Genomic DNA, 21329 nt, shown 5'->3' with positions numbered 1-21329 from the left:
ATTAAAGTCTGACATATTTTGACAGAAAGGTCCCCAAACTATGATACACATAACATATTATACCACTATAACACATACAATATCTTTTATATAAGAAACATTATAAATGCATTATACTCTGCTATATTTTGCTTTATTGTTCTTTATATTGTGATGTTTATTATACTTATAGTGCCAAGCTGATAGAGTTACACTTCAGTAAGGACAGAGATCAGAAATATTACACTGATCAGATCTCCAAACTACAGCAAGAGATTGCCAAATATCAGAAGGTAGGTGAATAACTATATACTATATTCTGTCATTATATTATTGGCCTTCTAATTTTCACACATAGAAGGTAATTAGGTTAATTAAGAAATAATATCGGTCTTAGTGGTGTTTATCTGCTATTTGACACCGCTTTGAAGTTTTGATAGGCCTGAGTGGTTAATTTTTTCGCATCAAAATGACAAAACCGGTGATAAAAAGCAGATAAACACTGCTAAGACTGATATTATTTCTATTCTAACAAGGTAAAATAAGGAAGATCACTATTCTTATTTTTTCAAGCGGAAATAACTTCCGGTGATGTTTTTGTATAACAATAATTGATTTCGCACCTTACTGTTGCTAAGATATAGAAATTATTAAACAAAAGAAATAATAAGAAAAAGTTATTTTATCAAGTTTTCAACAATGAAACCTTACGTCTTAGACTTGATTGTTTTGTGTTTACATCAATGCCCAATTTATCGTTCTTGTATGTTTGAAATAACATCATTTTAGCCTGTTTATGAATGAGTTGTATACTTAGGATGACGTCATTACGCTGCATAAGGATTGGCACCGTTTTGTCAAAATATTTATTAACTGATATGGATCAAATCTGTGGTGTTAATGTATGTTAGATATTATTTATAATCGATATATATAATTATAATAATGTATTTATTTTTGTTATATATCTATAGGTTTTCTGGTGAAAATACATTCATTTTCGACTGAAAAATAATGAAAATCTGTATCAGTATTCATTACTTTGAAATTCATTGAGTGGCCTGAGTTATGTGTCAAAGATAATGACATACTACTTGTGTGTTTTGCCTTTGAGCATGTCTATGTTATTGGAGTTTGTTGACCATGGAGGGAAAAGTCAAATGTATCGATTAAGATTGATTGATCTGTCAAGCATGTCAAAACATTGATGTTAATGCAATAAAATTGCAAAGAAAATTAGAATTACATATTATATATCTTACAGATTTTAAGATGTATATTATATTTATTATTTCATAATAAAATGAAATAATATAAAGTTTCCAAAATTTAAATTTGAATCATGTTTTTGCTTCATTATCAGTCTAATAATGTGTTTCATCTTGTTCACATGATCAATGTTGTCAAATGTATTCAAACACATCTCATAACAGCATTACAATAACTAGGTGCTTCTTGTTCAAATGTATGTTAATATGCATGTAACTGAAGTTATACAGAATATAATGAAAATATAATAAAAGGAAATTTACATGAACATGCTACTAAGATGGATTCTGTTCCTCTTATTGATTGCATAAACTTGTGTTCCGATTTGTTGTACAGCCTTGTGAGAATACAACTTGACGCAATCAGTTCCAGCGATACAAACCATCAGAATAGTACATTCATACAATTTTCCTTATATTTAACTTTCCTGTATATTTTAAAACTAGTATTGTTAATCACTGCCTCTTATCTGCTTGATAATGATGACAATATAGATCTGTATATGTTTATTGTCAGATACAAGACGAGATTAAGAGTAATTCAGATCAAGCTATTAAACAACTACAGAACAAAATGGCTCAGATGCAACAGCAGGTAACCATAGTAACAGTATAACCCCATATATAGTAACAGTTTTATATGATTTTATTTAAAAATTATGCACAATATCTGGATATTACATTGAATTCTCAAGAAAACCACATTAGATATACATTTATAAGACTAGTGTGTATTTATCTTCATTAAAAAATGATAACAAATACATGTTGTATTGTAAAATGTGATTAATAAATTCATTCCTATTGTAAAGTCAAACATATCAGAAATTTTGTTGAAGAATCAGAATTTTTAATTTGTTAATTTGAGAATTCAGTGAAAATGGGGTGGGGATTTTTTTTTTTTTTTTTTTAAGTTTTTTATTTAACAGAAAAGAGATACTTCATGGTATTGTTAAAGTACTAGTAAAAAAGGCTTTGTTCAAAATAGTTGTAATCGTAGGAAATAATAATTGTTACAAATATACCTTACCAGGCATCCTTTCTACCAAAGATTTTATCCTATTTGTTACTTGATTTTTGCAATAGTTGGACTATCCTTCTGACATTATAATGACATATGCATTTTTGTCAGCATTTGCCTTGATATTGTGCTTGATTAAGGTCTTAATTGCAATGTCTGATTAACTACTGAAGGTATACTCTTAGAAACTTTACACGGGTCAGTAGGGTTATACTAGTAGGTCACTTACTAGGGACTTGTAACACAGTGTTGATATTTGTTGAATTATTCGCCTTGCAGAATTATTTCCCTTTGTGAACTAAGAAAATTCCTGGTCTAAGTTTCATGTGTAAGTTCCATGTCCACAACTACTCGATGTCCTTAATTAGAATATATCTTAAATTTAATGTGTAACTTTATTTGTTCCATTGGATACATAATTGTATGTCACTGATCAAGATCCATAACTCTAATATATAACATTGAATTTTCACTGAATTATTGCCCTTTTTAGCTCACCTGTCACAAAGTGACAGGGTGAGCTTTTGTGATCGCTTTTCGTCCGGCGTCTGTCGTCCGTCGTCCGTCCGTCGTCCGTCCGTCCGTCGTCCGTCGTCCGTAAACTTTTACTTTAAATGACATCTCCTCATAAACCACAAGGCCATTTTCATCCAAACTTCACAGGAATGTTCCTTTGGTGGTCACCTTTAAAAATTGTTCAAAGAATTTAATTCCATGCAGAACTCTGGTTGCCATGGCAACCGAAAGAAAAAACTTTAAATATCTTCTTTTAAAAAACCCTAAGAGCTAGAGCTTAGATATTTGGCATGAAACATCTTCTAGTGAGTGTCTACCAAGTTTGTTCAAATAAAAGCCCTGGGGTCAAAATTGGCCCCGCCCCGGGGGGTCATTGATTTTCCCTATATGCATATAGTGAAAACTTAAAAAATCTTCTTTTAAAGAACTCAAAGAGCTATGGCTAAGATATTGAGCATCAAACATGTTCTAATAGGTGTCTATCAAGTTTGTTCAAAGAAAAGCCCTGGGGTCAAAATTGGCCCCGCCCCAGGGGGTCATTGATTTTCCCTATATGCATATAGTAAAAACTTAAAAAATCTTCTTTTAAAGAACCAAAAGAGTTAGAGCTAAGATATTTAGCATGAAACATGTTCTAATAAGTGTCTACCAAGTTTGTTCAAATAAAAGCCCTGGGGTCAAAATTGACCCCGCCCGTGGGGGGGGGGGGGGGTCATTGATTTTTCCCTATATATGCATATAGTTAAAACTTAAAAATCTTCTTTTAAAGAACTCAAAGAGCTATGGTTAAGATATTTAGCATCAAACATGTTCTAATAGGTGTCTACCAAGTTTGTTCAAATAAAAGCCCTGGGGTCAAAATTGGCCCCGCCCCTGGGGTCATTGATTTTCCTTATATGTGTATAGCAAAAACTTAAAAAATCTTTTTTGAAAAAACCCAAATAGCTAGAGTTAAGATATTAAGCATGAAACATCTTTTAGTGAGTGTCTACAAAGTTTGTTCAAATAAAAGACCTGGGATCAAAATTGGCCCTGCCCCGGGGTCATTGATTTTCCTTATATGTGTATAGCAAAAACTTAAAATCTTCTTTGAAAAAACCCAAATAGCTAGAGTTTAGATATTAAGCATGAAACATATTCTAGTAAGTGTCTACAAAGTTTGTTCAAATAAAAACCCTGGGGTCATAACTGGCCCGGCCCCAGGCGTGTCATTGTTTTTAACTATATGTGTATAGTAAAAACTTTAAAAAAATCTTCTTTTAAATAGCCCAATGAGCTAGAGCTTAGATGTTTAGCATGAAACATTTTCTTATGGGTGTCTACCAAGTTTGTGCAAATAAAAGCCCTTTGGTTAAATTGGCCCTGCAATGTTTTTGGGGGGGGGGGGGTTTGGGGCGGCCTATATACAGGTGAGCGACCTCAGGGCCATCATGGCCCTCTTGTTTAGAATATTTATACTTTGCCCTTAGTTAAACTGTTAAGCACAAAGATGGTTGGACATCATTATTGTCTGTATGCTAATGACAACGCTTGTGTGATGTTTCTGACTTAGATTATGAATTAGAAAGTAGAAACTACATGTACATATTACAAGTTCAATACATAGAAGGTGTTTCTGACTTAGATTTATAAATTAGAAACTACATATTACAGATTCTGTCTTATGTTTGTGAATAAGAATCTATGTTTTACAAGTTCAATACAATGAAGATGTTACTGACTTAGATTTATGAATTAAAAACTACATATAACTAGTTTTTAGATTTATGAATTAAAAACTACATATAACTAGTTTTTAGATTTATGAATTAAAAACTACATATAACTAGTTTTTAGATTTATGAATTAAAAACTACATATAACTAGTTTTTAGATTTTTGAATTAAAAACTACATATAACTAGTTTTTAGATTTTTGAATTAAAAACTACATATTACTAGTTTAATACAGTGAATACAGTCTTGTTTTAATACCATGAAGTTATCTACATTATGGTCAAGGTTATTTTAGACAATTTATAAGTATATACACATGTATACACAATCGGTAATCAGAGTTTAATTTGCTGTGTAAACCTCTATTCTTTTTTACTCTCTTTTCTCTTTTAACAGCTATCTTCAAATAATTAACAGTAATAAAAATTAAAAGATTGTAGCAAAAAGAGAAAGAAATATTGTAAGGTTCTAGCTGTAATATTCATTAACAATCACTTATCTCATCTCATATATAATAAATGCAAGTCATGTGTTATATGAAACTTACTAATATTTAGTATGAGAGAACCTGTTGCATAAAGAATAGAGTGATGTTAGGTGATGAAGGGTGTTTTATGAATCATATATAAGTATAAGCACAAAATAAGGCACATGGTTTTCTACGACTGTTTGGTTGACAGTTTGTATGTTCCAATGTTATTCATTTCCCATATACAGTCAAACCTGTGAATAAAGTTCATCCAAAGAAGAGACCAAACATGACCTTTATAGGCAAGTGGTCTTTATTTGGAGGTAACTCTGTTTTATCTAATCAATGAAGGGTTTTGAAGCATGGCCTGTATTAACAGGGTTACATTTATTCATAGGTGTTCTTTAATACAGGTTTCACTGTAAGATAGTTCCTGATTTTTACAGTATTTAGTTCCCTTGACAAAAGTGGCAGAGTTTGTCTATTGTGTGATGTACTGGTATTTACACAGGTTAGGTGCATGATGTTGAGACAGTTGTGTAGATATATGATTATTATTTAAGAAGTTGTCCGTACTTCAGATAAATGCGGCAGATATTATAGAGAATCAACATATACAAGAGAGAACTCAGAAATATGAGAGTCATGTGAAGGAGTTACAATCACAGATTCTCGTGCTTACACAAAAACGGGATGATCTGTCTGCTCAACTTGAGGTAAACATTTCAAACAGAAAACAGTAATGGGTTAGGATGCTTGTAAACTAATAATTTTTTTTTTATGTGTGAAAGTTGCTACCCTATTGTGAGTGATACTCATATTGCTTAATTTTACTGCCATCGATTGATCTTGTCAGTGTTATATAATATAAACATTTATGTTTACCTATGCATTTCATAGCCTTTAAATATGGTCAGTTGTTCTTTTAAGAGAGACAAGTTAAGTTAATCTGCACTGATAATCCGTAATCAAATAATTTCGCAATTTGATTAAAGTAAGCTCGTAATTACTGCTTCACATTAGGTCATGTAAGACATGTGGTAGATTGAGACTTACTTAACTTATATTTGGTGATGGCCATGTTGGATTTTATTTTGGTATTGGATTTCTTCTGTTTAGCATTACCAAAAGCTAAATGTTTCTTCCAGCCTTTCCTCTGGGACATTTTTAGTTATACATGTATATGCATATAAATATTTAAATAGAATTTCAATAAGCTAGTGTAACTAAATAATTAAAATATGTCACTGTACTATCTAATTCTAATTTGTATCTTCTAACCATATGTATTCAGATTTTATGAATTTGCATACATATATATGTATGTTTGCAATTCAAAAGTAAGTTTTAGTTAATTGTCCTCTTTTTTTGTAACAATGAAATAAGTTATGAAATAAATGTGTAATTGTTAATTAAGTTTATTTATTCATCTTAATTTCTTTTACTTTTTCTGTTTTAGTTTTTTTTATATATATAAATTAAATAGAACAAAGATATCCTTATTGTTGATAAATTAACTTCAAGTTTTCATTCTCAACTAACTTGATACAGTGCAATAACTTTTTGCATTTGACATTGTAAAACAAGTGGGTTTCATTATATGAATGCATCCTGTGTCTGGATTAAATTTTTGTACATGTGTGTTATGACAGGGTTGATTTTAGTTTATGATGAAAAATTATGCGTGTTTTATTGTATCAGGAGAGTCAGAAGGCAAGTGAGATGGCATCACAACAACTTCTCCACTTACAACAAGACAGAGATAAACAGATACAATCTGCACAGGAAGCTAACAAGGTACAACTTTAAATGTATCACTTAAATACATATACAGCTTTGAAAAAGGTTGGTTATTCTACCAGTATGCTTACATATGCCTGAAATAAGGTACAGTAGGCCATTTGTTGTTTCTTTTGGATATGCCTGAAATAATGTACAGTAGGCCATTTGTTGTTTCTTTTGGATATGCCTGAAATAATGTACAGTAGGCCATCTGTTGTTTCTTTTGGATATGCCTGAAATAATGTACAGTAGGCCATCTGTTGTTTCTTTTGGATATGCCTGAAATAATGTACAGTAGGCCATCTGTTGTTTCTTTTGGATATGCCTGAAATAATGTACAGTAGGCCATCTGTTGTTTCTTTTGGATATGCTTGAAATAATGTACAGTAGGCCATCTGTTGTTTCTTTAGATATGCCTGAAATAATGTACAGTAGGCCATCTGTTGTTTCTTTTGGATATGCCTGAAAAAATGTACAGTAGGCCATCTGTTGTTTCTTTTGGATATGCCTGAAATAATGTACAGTATGCCATCTGTTGTTTCTTTTGGATATGCCTGAAATAATGTACAGTAGGCCATCTGTTGTTTCTTTTGGATATGCCTGAAATAATGTACAGTACGCAAGCTGTTGTTTCTTTTGGATATGCCTGAAATAATGTACAGTAGGCCATCTGTTGTTTCTTTTGGATATGCCTGAAATTATGTATAGTAGGCCATCTGTTGTTTCTTTTGGATATGCCTGAAATAATGTACAGTAGGCCATCTGTTGTTTCTTTTGGATATCCCTGAAATAATGTACAGTATGCAAGCTGTTGTTTCTTTTGGATATGCCTGAAATAATGTACAGTAGGCCATCTGTTGTTTCTTTTGGATATCCCTGATATAATGTACAGTAGGCCATCTGTTGTTTCTTTTGGATATGCCTGAAATAATATACAGTAGGCCATCTGTTGTTTCTTTTGGATATCCCTGAAATAATGTACAGTAGGCCATCTGTTGTTTCTTTTGGATATGCCTGAAATAATGTACAGTAGGCCATCTGTTGTTTCTTTTGGATATCCCTGAAATAATGTACAGTATGCAAGCTGTTGTTTCTTCTGGATATCCCTGATATAATGTACAGTAGGCCATCTATAGTTTCTTTTCACAATGAAATTGGGATATGCCTGAAAAAATGCACAATGGGAGATCTGTAGTTTTTTCTTTACAATGAAGGTGGAACAAACATGAAATAATGCACAATCAGGCATGTTTAGTTTCTATTCACAATGAATCTGAACATGTCAAAAATAATGCACAATGGGTCATCTGTATTTTTTTTCACAACAAAGTAGGGATATGCCTGAAATAATGCACAGTTCAACATCTGAAGTTTCTTCTTCACAATACAGCTGGAACATGCCTGAAATAATGTATGGTGGGGCATCTGTAGTTTCATCTGGAACATGCCTGAAATAATGTATGGTGGGGCATCTGTAGTTATGTCTGGAACATGCCTGAAATAATGTATGGTTGGGCATCTGTAGTTTCATCTGGAACATGCCTAAAATAATGTATGGTGGGACATCTGTAGTTTCTTCTTCAAAATAAAACTGAAACCTGAAATAATGCACAGTGAGGCATCTGTATTTTTTCACAATAAAGCAGGGATATGCCTGAAATAATGTACAGCAGAGCATCTATGTTCTTTTAACAATAAAGCAGGGACATCAACACATGACCTTAACAGTTTCAATTTGATTAAAAATATATCCTTAACAAAAAAAAAACAAAAAACAAGATTAATATTTGAGATTGTTATATATTTTTGTAAACTTTTAGATAATATAAAGTGATGACTATTTCAGCTTGCAGAGAAAAGGAAGGCAATGCTGGATGAGTTAGCTATAGAATATCAGAAAGATGGTGATAAACATAGAGAACAAATGTTAACTATGGAGAATGATTATGAAGTTAGACTGAAAACTTTACAGCAAAAACTAGATCAAGAGCAGGTAATGCCATAGTTGAGACAAAATTTATTACTGCTATTCTTTCAACTTTACCTCATTCACCTTGAAAGAAAATCTGATGTTAAATGTTGATGTATAGTTTATTATTAAATTCTATATATCGTAAAAAAACATTTAAAACAAACACCATACTGGTAATTAACACAATCTTCAACATGTTTGATTATGTTTTATGTTTATATAAATAATCAACATTAATATTAGTTTTGGGAAAGAAATGTAAATTATAGTGTCCTGACAGACTGTGACATAAACATGAGTAGCTTTGTTAGGCTTAGTACAAAACCGTTATCATGTTTGGTATAATACTTAGCAATTATTAATGATGAATTAACTTGTTAACATTTGTATAAACTAAGGTTAATTGTGACTTGAAGTAGAAACTAAGGTTAATTGTGACTTGAAGTAGTTCAGAAAGAAAAAATTCACTTGCAACAAATTATGAACAATGGAGTGAGGAGGAGTTAGCTGATTTGGTACAATTTGTTAGTTCTACAGAATAAAAAATAAAAAATGTAGGAACACCCACCTATTCTGTTGTTGAGTTTTGATTGAGATCGTCTTGTATAGAATAAAAGAAATAATATTGATATTATATTCAATAATATAACCATATATGGCAACAGATCTGTTTCAAAAACAAAGCTTGTCATTTATTACTTGCAGTATTTTCTTCCTTTATGCTGACCATATTTAATTGATTAAACCTTTTTTTTTGAGCTAGACTTTGACTTTATATGTTGTAGAAAAAGCATGCAGAACTAGAAAAGTTGAAATCAACATTAGAGGAGAAACAGACAGAAATAAACTCACTGTCAGAGAAATGTGGTTGGCTTGAGAGGAAGTTGTCAGATACTGAGGTATACACTCAAACCTGTTTTAAAGACCACCTTTGAATTAAGACCACCCTTTAAATAATGGATGTGCCTTTAAATAAAGATCACCTTTTAAATAAAGGCCATTTCTTGACATTGATTAAATTTAACAGAGTAATCTCCAAATTAAGACCACTTGCATAGAAGACCATGCCTGATATCTTGTTAGGATGACCTTTGTTCACAGGTTTACCTGTGCAATGTTTGTTTCTACTACAAAATGTGACAGTCAATAGACTGTTAATGCTACATTTTACCTTTAAATAATTAAACAGTGTATCACTAATTGTATATGATGATTATTTCTTCACCTATGTCATGCTGGTCCACTATACATGTAATACAGTCTAACTTGCCCATGCGACCATGTGTATTAAGCGACTTTTGTCTTAAGCGACCACTTTAAATTCTCTCGATCATTTTCTCTTTGTCTCTTTAATGTATTGCGACTTTTGCTCAACGCGACCAGCGACCACTAATTATTCAGCTAATTGAGATAAATCTAATCATCAAATGACCACTTTTACCTGCCAAGTAATTGTGTTTTTAGAGAATGCCACCTCTAATATCACAAATGTCAACAATCAAAACACAACATATAAATGTGTGAAAAACTCTATTTCACAAACCGTTTTAGTGTATGCAAATGAAGTTAAGTATACGCGTGACCTGTATTATCCAGTAATATTGAATAAACAATGCAACGCTCCGCCCCTAATGAGATAGTGTATACGCTTGGCTTGTTGACATTTAGACTGCATTGAATTGACCTTGAACTTGATCAGCAATTAAATAATCGTAATAATTAGATGTAGTTTGTTTATTTCAAATGAAAAAATGCACAACAGGAAACATCTTCACTTATTAGGGTTTTCATGTTGGAGACAAGGAAAAACAACGGAGAAGTTAAAATATTCTGAAAAAATCTCACACATGTGCATAATGGATCAAAACTGTTTTGTCATTAAATATCAGAAAGTTATTTTTTACATTAGCATCCATTTAGATTATCGGAGCGTTCTAATTATTCAACATTGATATAAATGAAGTAGAAAAACATTCCCACCCGAAAGAAAGATGTCATTTATAAATTTTGACTTTTATATCATGTTTTGTCTTAAGAGACCGTTTCATTAAGTGACCACTTTGGGTGTTTCCCTTGTGCGGTTGCTTAATAAACTTTTGACTGTATTAAAAATAAAGGGGTGTTAGTGTCTGAGTAGTTTAGGTCTTTGACTTAATACTCAAACCACTTTTCCCTCATTGCTATGGGTTCGAATCCTTACAGGGACTTTAGATTTTTTCATCTGAGGAGGCTATACAGCTAGCTTACAGAACATCAGTGGTTCTACTCAGGTGCCCGTTCATCCCTTAAATATTGCATGAAGGGGAAACCAAGTTTTTCCTTCACTGATAAAGCTTGAAAAATGCCATTTTACTTCTACTTTGCAATGTAAAACTGAACCAAAAAATACAACAACAAAAATATAATATTGCCATGATATCTTTCAGACATGAATTTGTTCTCTAGATTGAAAGACTTATACCATAAACCATTTCTATGAAAATGTCTGAAAACAAAAATAAACTCCTTGTAGACTGGTTATTTCCCTTGACAAGTAATTTTGGATATATAATTTTGCACTATACTTGTTTAAAAAGGTGTAAATGAAATGTTGCTTTTTTGCAATGAAAATAACAACAAGTTTTTAAATGTGTTCTTTCTTTGAGATGATTTTTATCACTGAATTAATTCTACATTAAAACCTTATTAATATCAGGGCTCACTGGACAAGACTTTAGATGAGAATGAAACAACACTGTTGAGTTTGAAAACTGACCACGAGGAGGAAATAACATCTCTTAAAACTGAACATTCCACACAAATTGAACAACTTACAAACACATTCCAGGCAGAAATTAAAGTAAGTTTTATACTCTAAAATGATAAGGCAACTTATAAATTCAATAATGACTCTCTTTAATTAATTTTAAGTTGCTGATATTTTTGTATTAAAGATGTTGGGGACTTTTAATTCATGTATGTGAGGAAGCTATCCAGCTAGCTTACAGAATGTTGGTGGTTCTACTCAGATACATTGTACCCATTTGTACCTGAAAGAGGCACCCAAGGTAGTCCTCCACCATTAAAGCTGGAAAGTCACCATGACCTGTACTGTGCCTGAAATAATGCACAAAGATGCACCCAAAGTCTTCATCCGCCAGAAAATCTTGATGGTTGCAATTTGACCTATAATGTGTTGGTGCAACGTAATGCCCCCACCCCCTTTCCTTCTAATAAAAAAATGAAGAAGAAATGATTAGTTTAAGGCAAACAATAAACGTCTTGAGTGTAGTATGTAATATGCAGTTACAGCTGTAAAATGAATGATAAAGCTGATACTGTACAAGTAAGTTAATTTGATTCAATAAATGTTTAGGTTTGTAGAATATGTTCTAAATTTGGTACATTTTCCAATCATCAAACATAAGTTCATCATGAAATTTCTGTTTGTTCTAGTCACTCAAGGAGTCAGAAGAATCTCAGAAGCAAGTTATTACCAATTTAGAAGAAGAAGTTAAAAAGTTTAAACAGGTATGTTTGATTTTGTAACTCCATTTTATATTTTATCAGAACTTTACCATTTAACGTAAGTTTATCTATCAACATTCAAAGTCATCCCTTTGAGTCCGTAATGTGATATTCTAACATGCTTCACACTATTTCCATGCTTATATGTCATATGACATCAGATATGACGTCAGTAAACCAAATGATGTCAGGAAAATTACTTCTATGCTCAGTGTAGTTCAACTTATATTATCAATTCTCATTTTAATGAGAATGATAGAATGGAAAAAGGTATTAATGTTTCTTGTATTTTAGTATAATAATGCAAGGTTTATTGTTTAAATGCTTTGTTATTAAAAATAATGCCAATCGGCCTTCGTGATTATATTCCTACACATTTGAACTCTAACCACGCATTATTCTAAAACAAGGCACTCAAGATTGATAATTATTTCCTAAATATAGCAGTCATAAGTCATCAGTGTAAGGTCAGGTCAGGGTAACACCAGATTCTAGCTGCCACACTGGAGACTTGTGCGGCTTAACTCTTAATGTTTTGATATGGAAATCTCTAAAATTACCTGTAGAAAATTGCAGAGTCAATGCTGGACATGATCACTTTAAATCATTTAGCCATGCTTAATTATATGTTAGATTTTCTCAATATTTTTTTTTTGTCAACCAGATATTTTTAATCATTAGATTATTTATATTATCAGGAAAGATTTTCTCAATATTTTTTTTTGTCAACCAGATATTTTTAATCATTAAATTATTTATATTATCAGGAAATAAAAGATGGTGTAAATGAGAAAAAAGTACATGAAAAGAAAGGAAAATCAGTGGTAAGTAGATAATTTTACCATTGTTGACTTCATGCTATACTTCTTACAATTCATTTTAGAGTAATTGTGAAACTGCCAGTTATTTCCTTTGCTCTGCTATCATATAGAAAAATATACTTCCCTGTATGAATAAATATGTTGACATGTTTATACATGTGTTTATAGTTAAAAGATCTGAAGAAACAGCTTCATGCAGAAAGAAAAAGAGGAGATAAACTTCAGGAAAGGTTACAGGAAGTTTTATCTAATGGATCTCACAATAAAAGTAAGCATTTAGAGTAGCCATAATTGAGCCGCGTCATGACAAAACCAACGTAATGCGTTTGCATCCGCGCAGTCTGCTCAGGATCCATGCTGTTCCCTATCAGTTTCTCTACTTGTAATAGGGTTTGTAAGCAAACAGCATGGATCCTGATCAGACTGCGCGGATGCGCATGCTGGTCTGGATCCATGCTTGTCGCAAACCCATTATGTTGGTTTCGTCATGACTCGGCTCAATTTATATTAGTAACAATATTTGTAACACGCACAGAGCTCTTATATATATTTTTGTTTTGAGGAAACAGGACCTTACTTAATAAAATTGTTTTATTTAGGCTTTTTTAGCTCGACAATTTGCAGAATAATCGAGCTAATGCAGTCACCCATTTGTCGGCGTCGGCTTCGGCGTCCCTGTGGTTAAGGTTTTTGCGTGTAAGCTGGTATCTCCATAACTACTGAAGGGAATGGATTGAAACTTCACACACTTGTTCTCTGTGATTATCTAAGATGATTGGCACAAGCCCCATAACTCTGATTTGCTTTTTTACATAATTATGCCCCTTTTTCAACATAGAAATTCTTGGTTTAGTTTTTGCGTGTAAGCTGGTATCTCCATAATTACTGAAGGGAATTGATTGAAACTTCACACACTTGTTCTCTGTGATTATCTAAGATGATTGGCACAAGTCCCATAACTCTGATTTGCTTTTTTACATAATTATGCCCCTTTTTCGACTTAGAAATTCTTGGTTAAGTTTTTGCGTATAAGCTAGTATCTCCATAACTACTGAAGGGAATGGATTGATACTTCACACTCTTGTTGTCAGTGATTATCTTAGATGATTGGCACAAGTCCCATAACACTGATTTGCTTTTTTACATAATTATGCCCCTTTTTCGACTTAGAAATTCTTGGTTAAGTTTTTGCGTGTAAGCTGGTATCTCCATAATTACTGAAAGGTTTGTACCTTTTCGGACAATTTTATGTATTCATATAGGTAAACATTATTATACTCAATGAATCACCCTTGTGACAACTTTTGGAATAGTCGAGCTTTACTGTCCTCCGACAGTTCTTGTTAAAGATATCTTTTTCATATAACCTACTAATGTTGAATATCAAAATAGTTTGTATTAAGAGGTAATGATTAATCTATACTTTTTTAAGTAAGAAAATTACCAACTTGTTGTTAAAATGTTAAGGTGTTGTGCTCTGGTAATACAAGGTTTTTATAAGTAAACAGTTTATATGTTTAGATTACTAAGGATGCAAAATTATGTACACAAATGGACATCAAATTTCTTTTTTATTTCCATTCGTTTTTATTTTACCAATTATGAATATAATTTCTATATGAATTTTCAGGCATTGAGGATTTATTCCGTACACCAGACATGATGAGTGATTCCTGGCGGGAAGACCAAAGGTATATTGATCCTTCAGATAATTATGAAACAATAAACATATTTTTTATCCAAAATGAAACACTACTATACCCATGTATTCCATGTTAACACACATACAGCATCATATGCCTGTGTACATTAGCTTTGTAAACTGTACTAGGTCATGTTTTCAGTGATTTACTTTGCTCTAAGATGGTAAATTACACAGGAAAAATAGCAGGCGGGACTTACAGAAATTATTTTCTTGAAATCAAAAAGGAATTGATTTTCTACAAAAACCTTTGAGCTTGACATTTTAAGGAAGCTTTCTTATTGGCACCTCTTGTTAGCGTAATATATCTGTTTACACACCAAAACAATGATTATTGAATAATAATTATACTTGCTGTCTGTTATATTATGTCTAGAAAGTTAAATACATGTAAGAACTGAAAGGCAAGCTGTTGTTTCCATGAGCAAGAAACTTAGACTGTTCCAGGAATGGATTTGAGAATGTTTCATTAAGCTTAAAGCTTTCAACACAATCAAACTAAAATTAATTTGTATAAACTAAAGTAAGTATATGTACAGTAATTGAGCCGCGTCATGACAAAACCAACATAGTGCGTTTGCGACCAGCATGGATCCAGACCAGCCTGCGCATCTGCCCAGTCTGATCAGGATCCATGCTGTTTGCTTACAAACCCTATAACAATTAGAGAAACTGATAGCAAACAGTATGGATCCTGATCAGACTGCAGGGATGCGCAGGCTGGTCTAGATCCATGCTGGTCGCAAACCCATTATGTTGGTTTTGTCGTGACGCGGCTCATATATATATTTTGTTATTTCAGTTCTGTATCATCATGGAGTGGAGGGGGAACTTTAGCATCTTATGGAACAAATCCTAGTGTAATGGTCAGTACAATGTTATCTGTATACCATCATTAACCATTGTTACTTGTATTGATTAATGAATGCGTCCAAATATACAATGTTAACAATTTTCGGTATTTCAGAAAATGTCTATGGATGATGAAATTTAAGGAGTTACCTCCCTTAAAAAGAAGAACAATGTGAAACCAAAAATAGAAATAAATGAAGCCCAACAGTTTCTGATTTCTCAATTTGTTCTGTCCTGGTTGAAGAAATCACGAAGTCCTGAAATCTCATCATATCCTGGGTGGACTGTGCATTGTCTCTGTTTAAGATAAGGTGAACTCAATTATCAAAGTTTACATTATGAAACACCTCATGCTGATTTTGGATAATACAAAATGTATATCTTCTATGTAACATTTTTACAGAGTACATCACCACAGAGTTCTCCTATGTCACCCAGTTCCGAGTTTCCAGGTACAGTGAGGAACGAGGGATTGGAAAATGAAAGCAAGGAATTGCTTGGTAGACTAGCTGCTGTCCAGCAGGAAAAATGGGACCTCGAAGAAAAGGTTTTTATTTTAATTTTTTATTTAAAAATACAATGGAAATTCAGCTGAGTTACCAATAATGAGTTAAGGAAAAATCTATTTTTTCCAGTCTTGGAGATGTGATTTAAGATATCAATAAGCAGGACAGAATGTATGAAAATGAAAATATAATATTAGCTTTATTAAGTTTTATCAGTTTGTTCAAGAATGATTTGACAATACATGTACAGTAGAACTTCGGTAAGTCGAAGTTGAAGGGACTTGCGTAAAAACTTCGACACATCGGGACTTCGACTCATGAATCGCGCTCAATTCCATGACAAAATTTCGACCCTTGACTAGTCCTAATTATAAGATTTATAACGTAACATATTTCATGTTTTTCCATTTACATTTTACAATGATAAATATAGCATGTTAAATAACGTTTTTCACGGCTAATTATTTGGACTACCCGTTGACATATACAAAAGAGTTACAAAAGGCGTATTAATACGAAAGGGCGATAACTAAACCAGCTTATAGTAAATATTTCGCGTGTTATTCTCACGCGACACCGGGCCAAGGATGTTTTCAAATGAAAGTAGTTCTTACTGTTTACTTTCAAATAACACTACGGTAATTAAAATAGTTACGATTTAAGCATTTTATCACACATTTTATCGCAAACAAAGGTTGTTTGAACACACGGCTGTGTAATTAACACCTATCACACAAGTTGATTGAAAATCGTCTTCGCAGCCAGATAAGGTGTGAAAATTGTCTCGAGATCAAAGGTGTCAAAAAAATACGACTTCGACTTATTTGTGGTAAATTGCACTAGATTTACTTTATACGGACCACGAAAAAACCTCGACACATCGAAAAATTCGACACATAAAATTTCGACTCATAAATAGGTTTTTATAAGGAATATATAGGGGGGAAAGTCGGGACTTTCATTTTTCTTCGACACATCGAGAAAATCGACTAATCGAAGTTCGACTCATAGAAGTTCTACTGTATTTGCAATATTTTGTATTTGATTTCAGATAAGATACTTGTTTTGTATTTATTATTTACTTTCAGAGTATGATATTTTATAGCAGAAATTTTCAAAAACAAATCATGGATTTAGCAAAATTCAAATGGTTGTAACTTTTTTTATTTTTCAAGATATTTAAAAAAAATGAAACAATTCTGAAAGGTCCTAATGGAGTGTTGTTAAAAAGCATTGTTGCTATTTAAGATCCACTGTGACCCCAGTGAGACACTATGTATTAGTTAGAGTTGGTCTAAGAAATTTACTCACATAGTTCAATATTATTCCAGGTTCGTCACTTAGAGACCAGTACGGCAGCAATGGCGAATGATTTAATAGAAAAAGCCAAAATAATAGAGCATTATGTCATGGAGAGTAGAACAGGTATGTTGTTATATTATAATACAAAGTACATAAAACCAACAAAGTGCGTTTGCGACCAGCATGGATCCAGACCAGCCTGCGCATGCGCGTTGACTGATCAAGATCCATGCTATTCGCTTACCAACCCTATTACAAGTAGAAAAATGATAGCAAACAGCATGGATCCTGATCAGACTGCGTGGATGCGCAGGCTGGTCTGGATCCATGTTGGTCAGAAACGCATTATGTTGATTTTGTCATGACGCGGCTCAATTATGCTTTCAGTGATGCGAGTTGACTTTTTTTCCTAGGTGTCATAACTGGTAATCACACCAGTGTGGATTATGGAAGTTGAAAGAGAATCTCACCAGTTGTGGAATTTGAATCCACAACCTCTGGACTAGAAGTCCTATCCCTCCTCTAATGTTTGTGGAAGGAATTTAAATATCAAACAAATAATGTTAAGCAGCTAACACTATCAGGGCATGATCAGGCTGCTTAGTTTCTGGCTTGTCTGGCTCTTTATTGCTGTTAACACTCTCGGTGTAAAGGAACATGAAAAATTTTTTATATACTGTTTATTTGTTTAGGCCCATAACTTTTATGTATCATTTATAAATACAAAGAAATCAAGTTGGGTTAGTATTTGTGGAGAAGTTGTTAATACTGGTTTTTAATTCAGGGCTATTAGAAAGCCTGTTAGCATAACTAACATTAAAAATCTTATGGACTCGTCTATTTTTCAATCTGAACAAAACCATTGGTAATTTTTAGAACAAATTTCAATATGGACTGACTGAATAACAAACAGTGTAAACAATTTTGTAGACAGTACAGGTGTGTTGCCTGACATAAGTCTGCACTGATTGAGAGGGTAGATTAAATTGCCATTAAGAATCTAAGCATTAATGATAATATATTTAAATCATAATTTTTTTCTTTCTTTCAGATATGAAACACAACAATAGTCAGCCAGATGACAAAATTACGTTTAAAAAAGTTTTAGATCTAGTCAATAAAACCGATGAACACGGACTTCGTGAAATGAATAAAAAACTTCAAAATATGCTTGAGGAAACACTCACCAAAAACATGCATTTACAAAAGGTATTGTATTCTATTTTAACTGTTTTATTTTTCAATCTGAACTTATTCAAAATAAGTACAAAAATCACTTTTCATAACAGGTGTTATGACTCAGAGATATGTTAAAAAAGGAAATTATTCCCAAAGATCTACATCTACAACAATTTATACTTGTTGTGTTAACTCCAACAGTCCATGAGTACTGTATAAGTGGTGGAGCTAGCGACATGGAAATTTTGAATTTTGTAGATTGACAAAAGTCACTAAAATTTCCTCAAGCATAAATATCAACCAACCTGTCATTAAATTCTACCCTTCCACCTTCCGCTATTATTTTCTCTGTGGGTTCGAATCCTGACAGGGACTTTGGATTCTTTCATGTGAGGAAGCTTTCCAGCTAGCTTACGGAATGTCAGTGGTTCTACTCAGGTGCCTAAAATAATGCAGGGAAGGGCACCTGAGGTCTTCCTCCATCAGTAAAGCTGGAGCCTCTCCAAATGACCTATACTGTGCCGGTGTGACGTAAAACCCAATCTAACAAAACAAACAAACCGAATATTTCCTCACACGAAATGTTTGGAATTTTACATTTGCTAACTTTTCAACATGCGAGAATATCTACTTGTAAAAGTATTTCAATCACTTAAGAAGAGTGCCTCTATAACCAAGTGGTTAGTTTTGGCAGAGACATAGATAACAGAGATAAGCAGCTCCTATATACTCCATTGAAATATCACTCATGCCTATAAAAAAGTGGAAAATTAGGCATTTTGTAGCAAATAAAACTTAATTAATGGATGTACATATGATCCTTCAATATTATATACCATTTGAAAGGTAAATCTTTCATCTATGGCTGCATGTTAAAATATTGGTAACTTTCCATGCCTTTCACTTTGAAAAACATGGCAGAACATACCCACTGAGCCAGTTTTTTATCATATGAATAGTTTTGTAACAAAAAATATTAAGTAGTTCTCTTTAAAAAATGATACAACATTTATATAAATGGGAACTGTAAATATTTTTACCTGCAGCCATAGACAAATGCATAAGCTTTCAGAAAATGTATTATTTTACCGATTTTGATATCTGGTTAAAAAGTTTTACTTGCTACAAGTTTTTGGTTTAGTAGGCACGCGTGATATTTTAACTGGCTAGGAAGTAGCCTATCTCTGTTATCTATGTCTCTGGTTTTGGGTGACATTGAATCACTTGCATCTAATGTCTGTTGTTTTGAATCCTCCAAGGGACTTTGAATGATTTCATGTTAGGAAATTGTTCAGCTTACAGTTACTACGGTTTTAGGTTCTACATCAGGTGCTTCATGTATCTAAAGTAATGTACATAATAAACCCGAGGTCTGTCTTCATCAACAAAGTTGGAAAGTTGCTGTATGAACTTCAAATTGTCATTTCCACTCAAAACCATAATTGGTATTATCACTGTCCTTATTTTTCTGATAACACAAAGGTGATTAGAGTCCTTTGGGGGGGGGGGGGGTCTGCACCTTCCAGCCAGGATTTGTGTTCTAGTCTATCTTTATGACTATAATTTTTTAACATGTCTTATTAGTCAAGAGAAAAAAAATCAATATTGATTATTCAGTTACAAAAATTATAAATAATATTGAATTACTGATGTTTTAAAGAGCCTTTCCCATTTACATATTAGGAAGTCAGTAGATGTGACTGCTATTGGTCCATACTAAACGCTTCATTTTGTATGCTTACTTTTGATAAATTTAAGAGATTTGTAATTATCACAGAAAATGATATCATTGTTTGTACAAAAGCATAGCTAAACAACTTTTTGTTTTTAGGATAGGTACAGTTACTTCCCTTTGATTATATATGTTTATACTGAAATAGATTTCCCTTAGCCAGATTTTACCTACCTGTGGTTATGATGATATTTTCATAATATGCCAGCCTCACTGGTTTTTAGTGATACAACAATATACCTTTATATTGCTATGCAACTTCAACCAATAGATACCAAACCCTTTTATGATAAATGCACATTTTGCTGTCAGATAAAGACTAAAATGTTATAAACATTGACCTATTATTTAGATTAAAATGTTTACAATATTTATCATTTATCAAATATAAAAACTTTAGTTTGATAATGTTTTTTCAATAACAGTCAATGTATTGCAGTATGTATTATAATAGCAGATGGCTGTATATCCCAGTGCAGTTTAGAGCATGTTGTTGCACAGCTACTGGTTATGTTCAGATAATGTAGACCCTTTCCTCATTGTGTTTTTAAATGTTTAAACCAAAAACACTCATTGAAATGGTAGCTAAAGCTTTCTTGTTCATGTATAAAAAAAATTTACTCTGTGTAATGGGGATGGTTCAATGACTGGTCAGCTTTTATTTCATGTAATATTTTATTGTTAATGGCTGATACGTGTGTCTATGGCCGAGTTGTTAAGATCTTTGAGTTCAAATCACTTGACATCCACTGCTGTCGTTTCAAATCATGACAGGGACTTAAGCCACTCACTGCTGTTGGTTCAAATCCTGCCAGGGACTTTGGATTCTTTCTTGTGAAGAAATCATCAAGCTAGCTTATGCAACATGTGTGGTTCTACTTAGGTGCCCTTTCATGCTTGAAATAATTCAGGGATGGGTGCCTGAGGTCTTCTTTCACCAATAAAACTAAAAAATCCACATATGACCTCAACTGTGTTGTTGAGACGTAAAAACCAACTAAAAAAA

General features: G+C 32.6%; 1 protein-coding gene across 2 annotated transcripts in view; it reads left to right on the top strand.

The window, feature by feature from the left end:
- The window catches only part of LOC132732051 (GRIP1-associated protein 1-like), a 46904-nt gene that overhangs the window by 13406 nt on the left and 12169 nt on the right, over positions 1 to 21329 (top strand). Inside the window, exons 13-27 of one of the 2 annotated variants that reach the window (XM_060718397.1) lie at positions 173 to 272; positions 1765 to 1842; positions 5550 to 5684; positions 6670 to 6765; positions 8597 to 8743; positions 9508 to 9621; positions 11418 to 11561; positions 12158 to 12232; positions 12997 to 13053; positions 13219 to 13318; positions 14681 to 14741; positions 15555 to 15618; positions 16008 to 16151; positions 17442 to 17535; positions 18464 to 18621. In XM_060718397.1, the coding sequence (XP_060574380.1) occupies positions 173 to 272; positions 1765 to 1842; positions 5550 to 5684; positions 6670 to 6765; positions 8597 to 8743; positions 9508 to 9621; positions 11418 to 11561; positions 12158 to 12232; positions 12997 to 13053; positions 13219 to 13318; positions 14681 to 14741; positions 15555 to 15618; positions 16008 to 16151; positions 17442 to 17535; positions 18464 to 18621 (1567 nt within the window). The remainder of the gene's footprint in view (positions 1 to 172; positions 273 to 1764; positions 1843 to 5549; positions 5685 to 6669; positions 6766 to 8596; positions 8744 to 9507; positions 9622 to 11417; positions 11562 to 12157; positions 12233 to 12996; positions 13054 to 13218; positions 13319 to 14680; positions 14742 to 15554; positions 15619 to 16007; positions 16152 to 17441; positions 17536 to 18463; positions 18622 to 21329) is intronic. The other variant, XM_060718398.1, reaches the window with a different exon arrangement.

The sequence above is a fragment of the Ruditapes philippinarum genome, unplaced genomic scaffold (assembly GCF_026571515.1).
Source record: "Ruditapes philippinarum isolate M1 unplaced genomic scaffold, ASM2657151v2 ctg2926_1_1_1_1, whole genome shotgun sequence".
NCBI classification, from domain to species: domain Eukaryota; kingdom Metazoa; phylum Mollusca; class Bivalvia; order Venerida; family Veneridae; genus Ruditapes; species Ruditapes philippinarum.
This window is presented reverse-complemented; position numbering and strand designations above follow the sequence as displayed.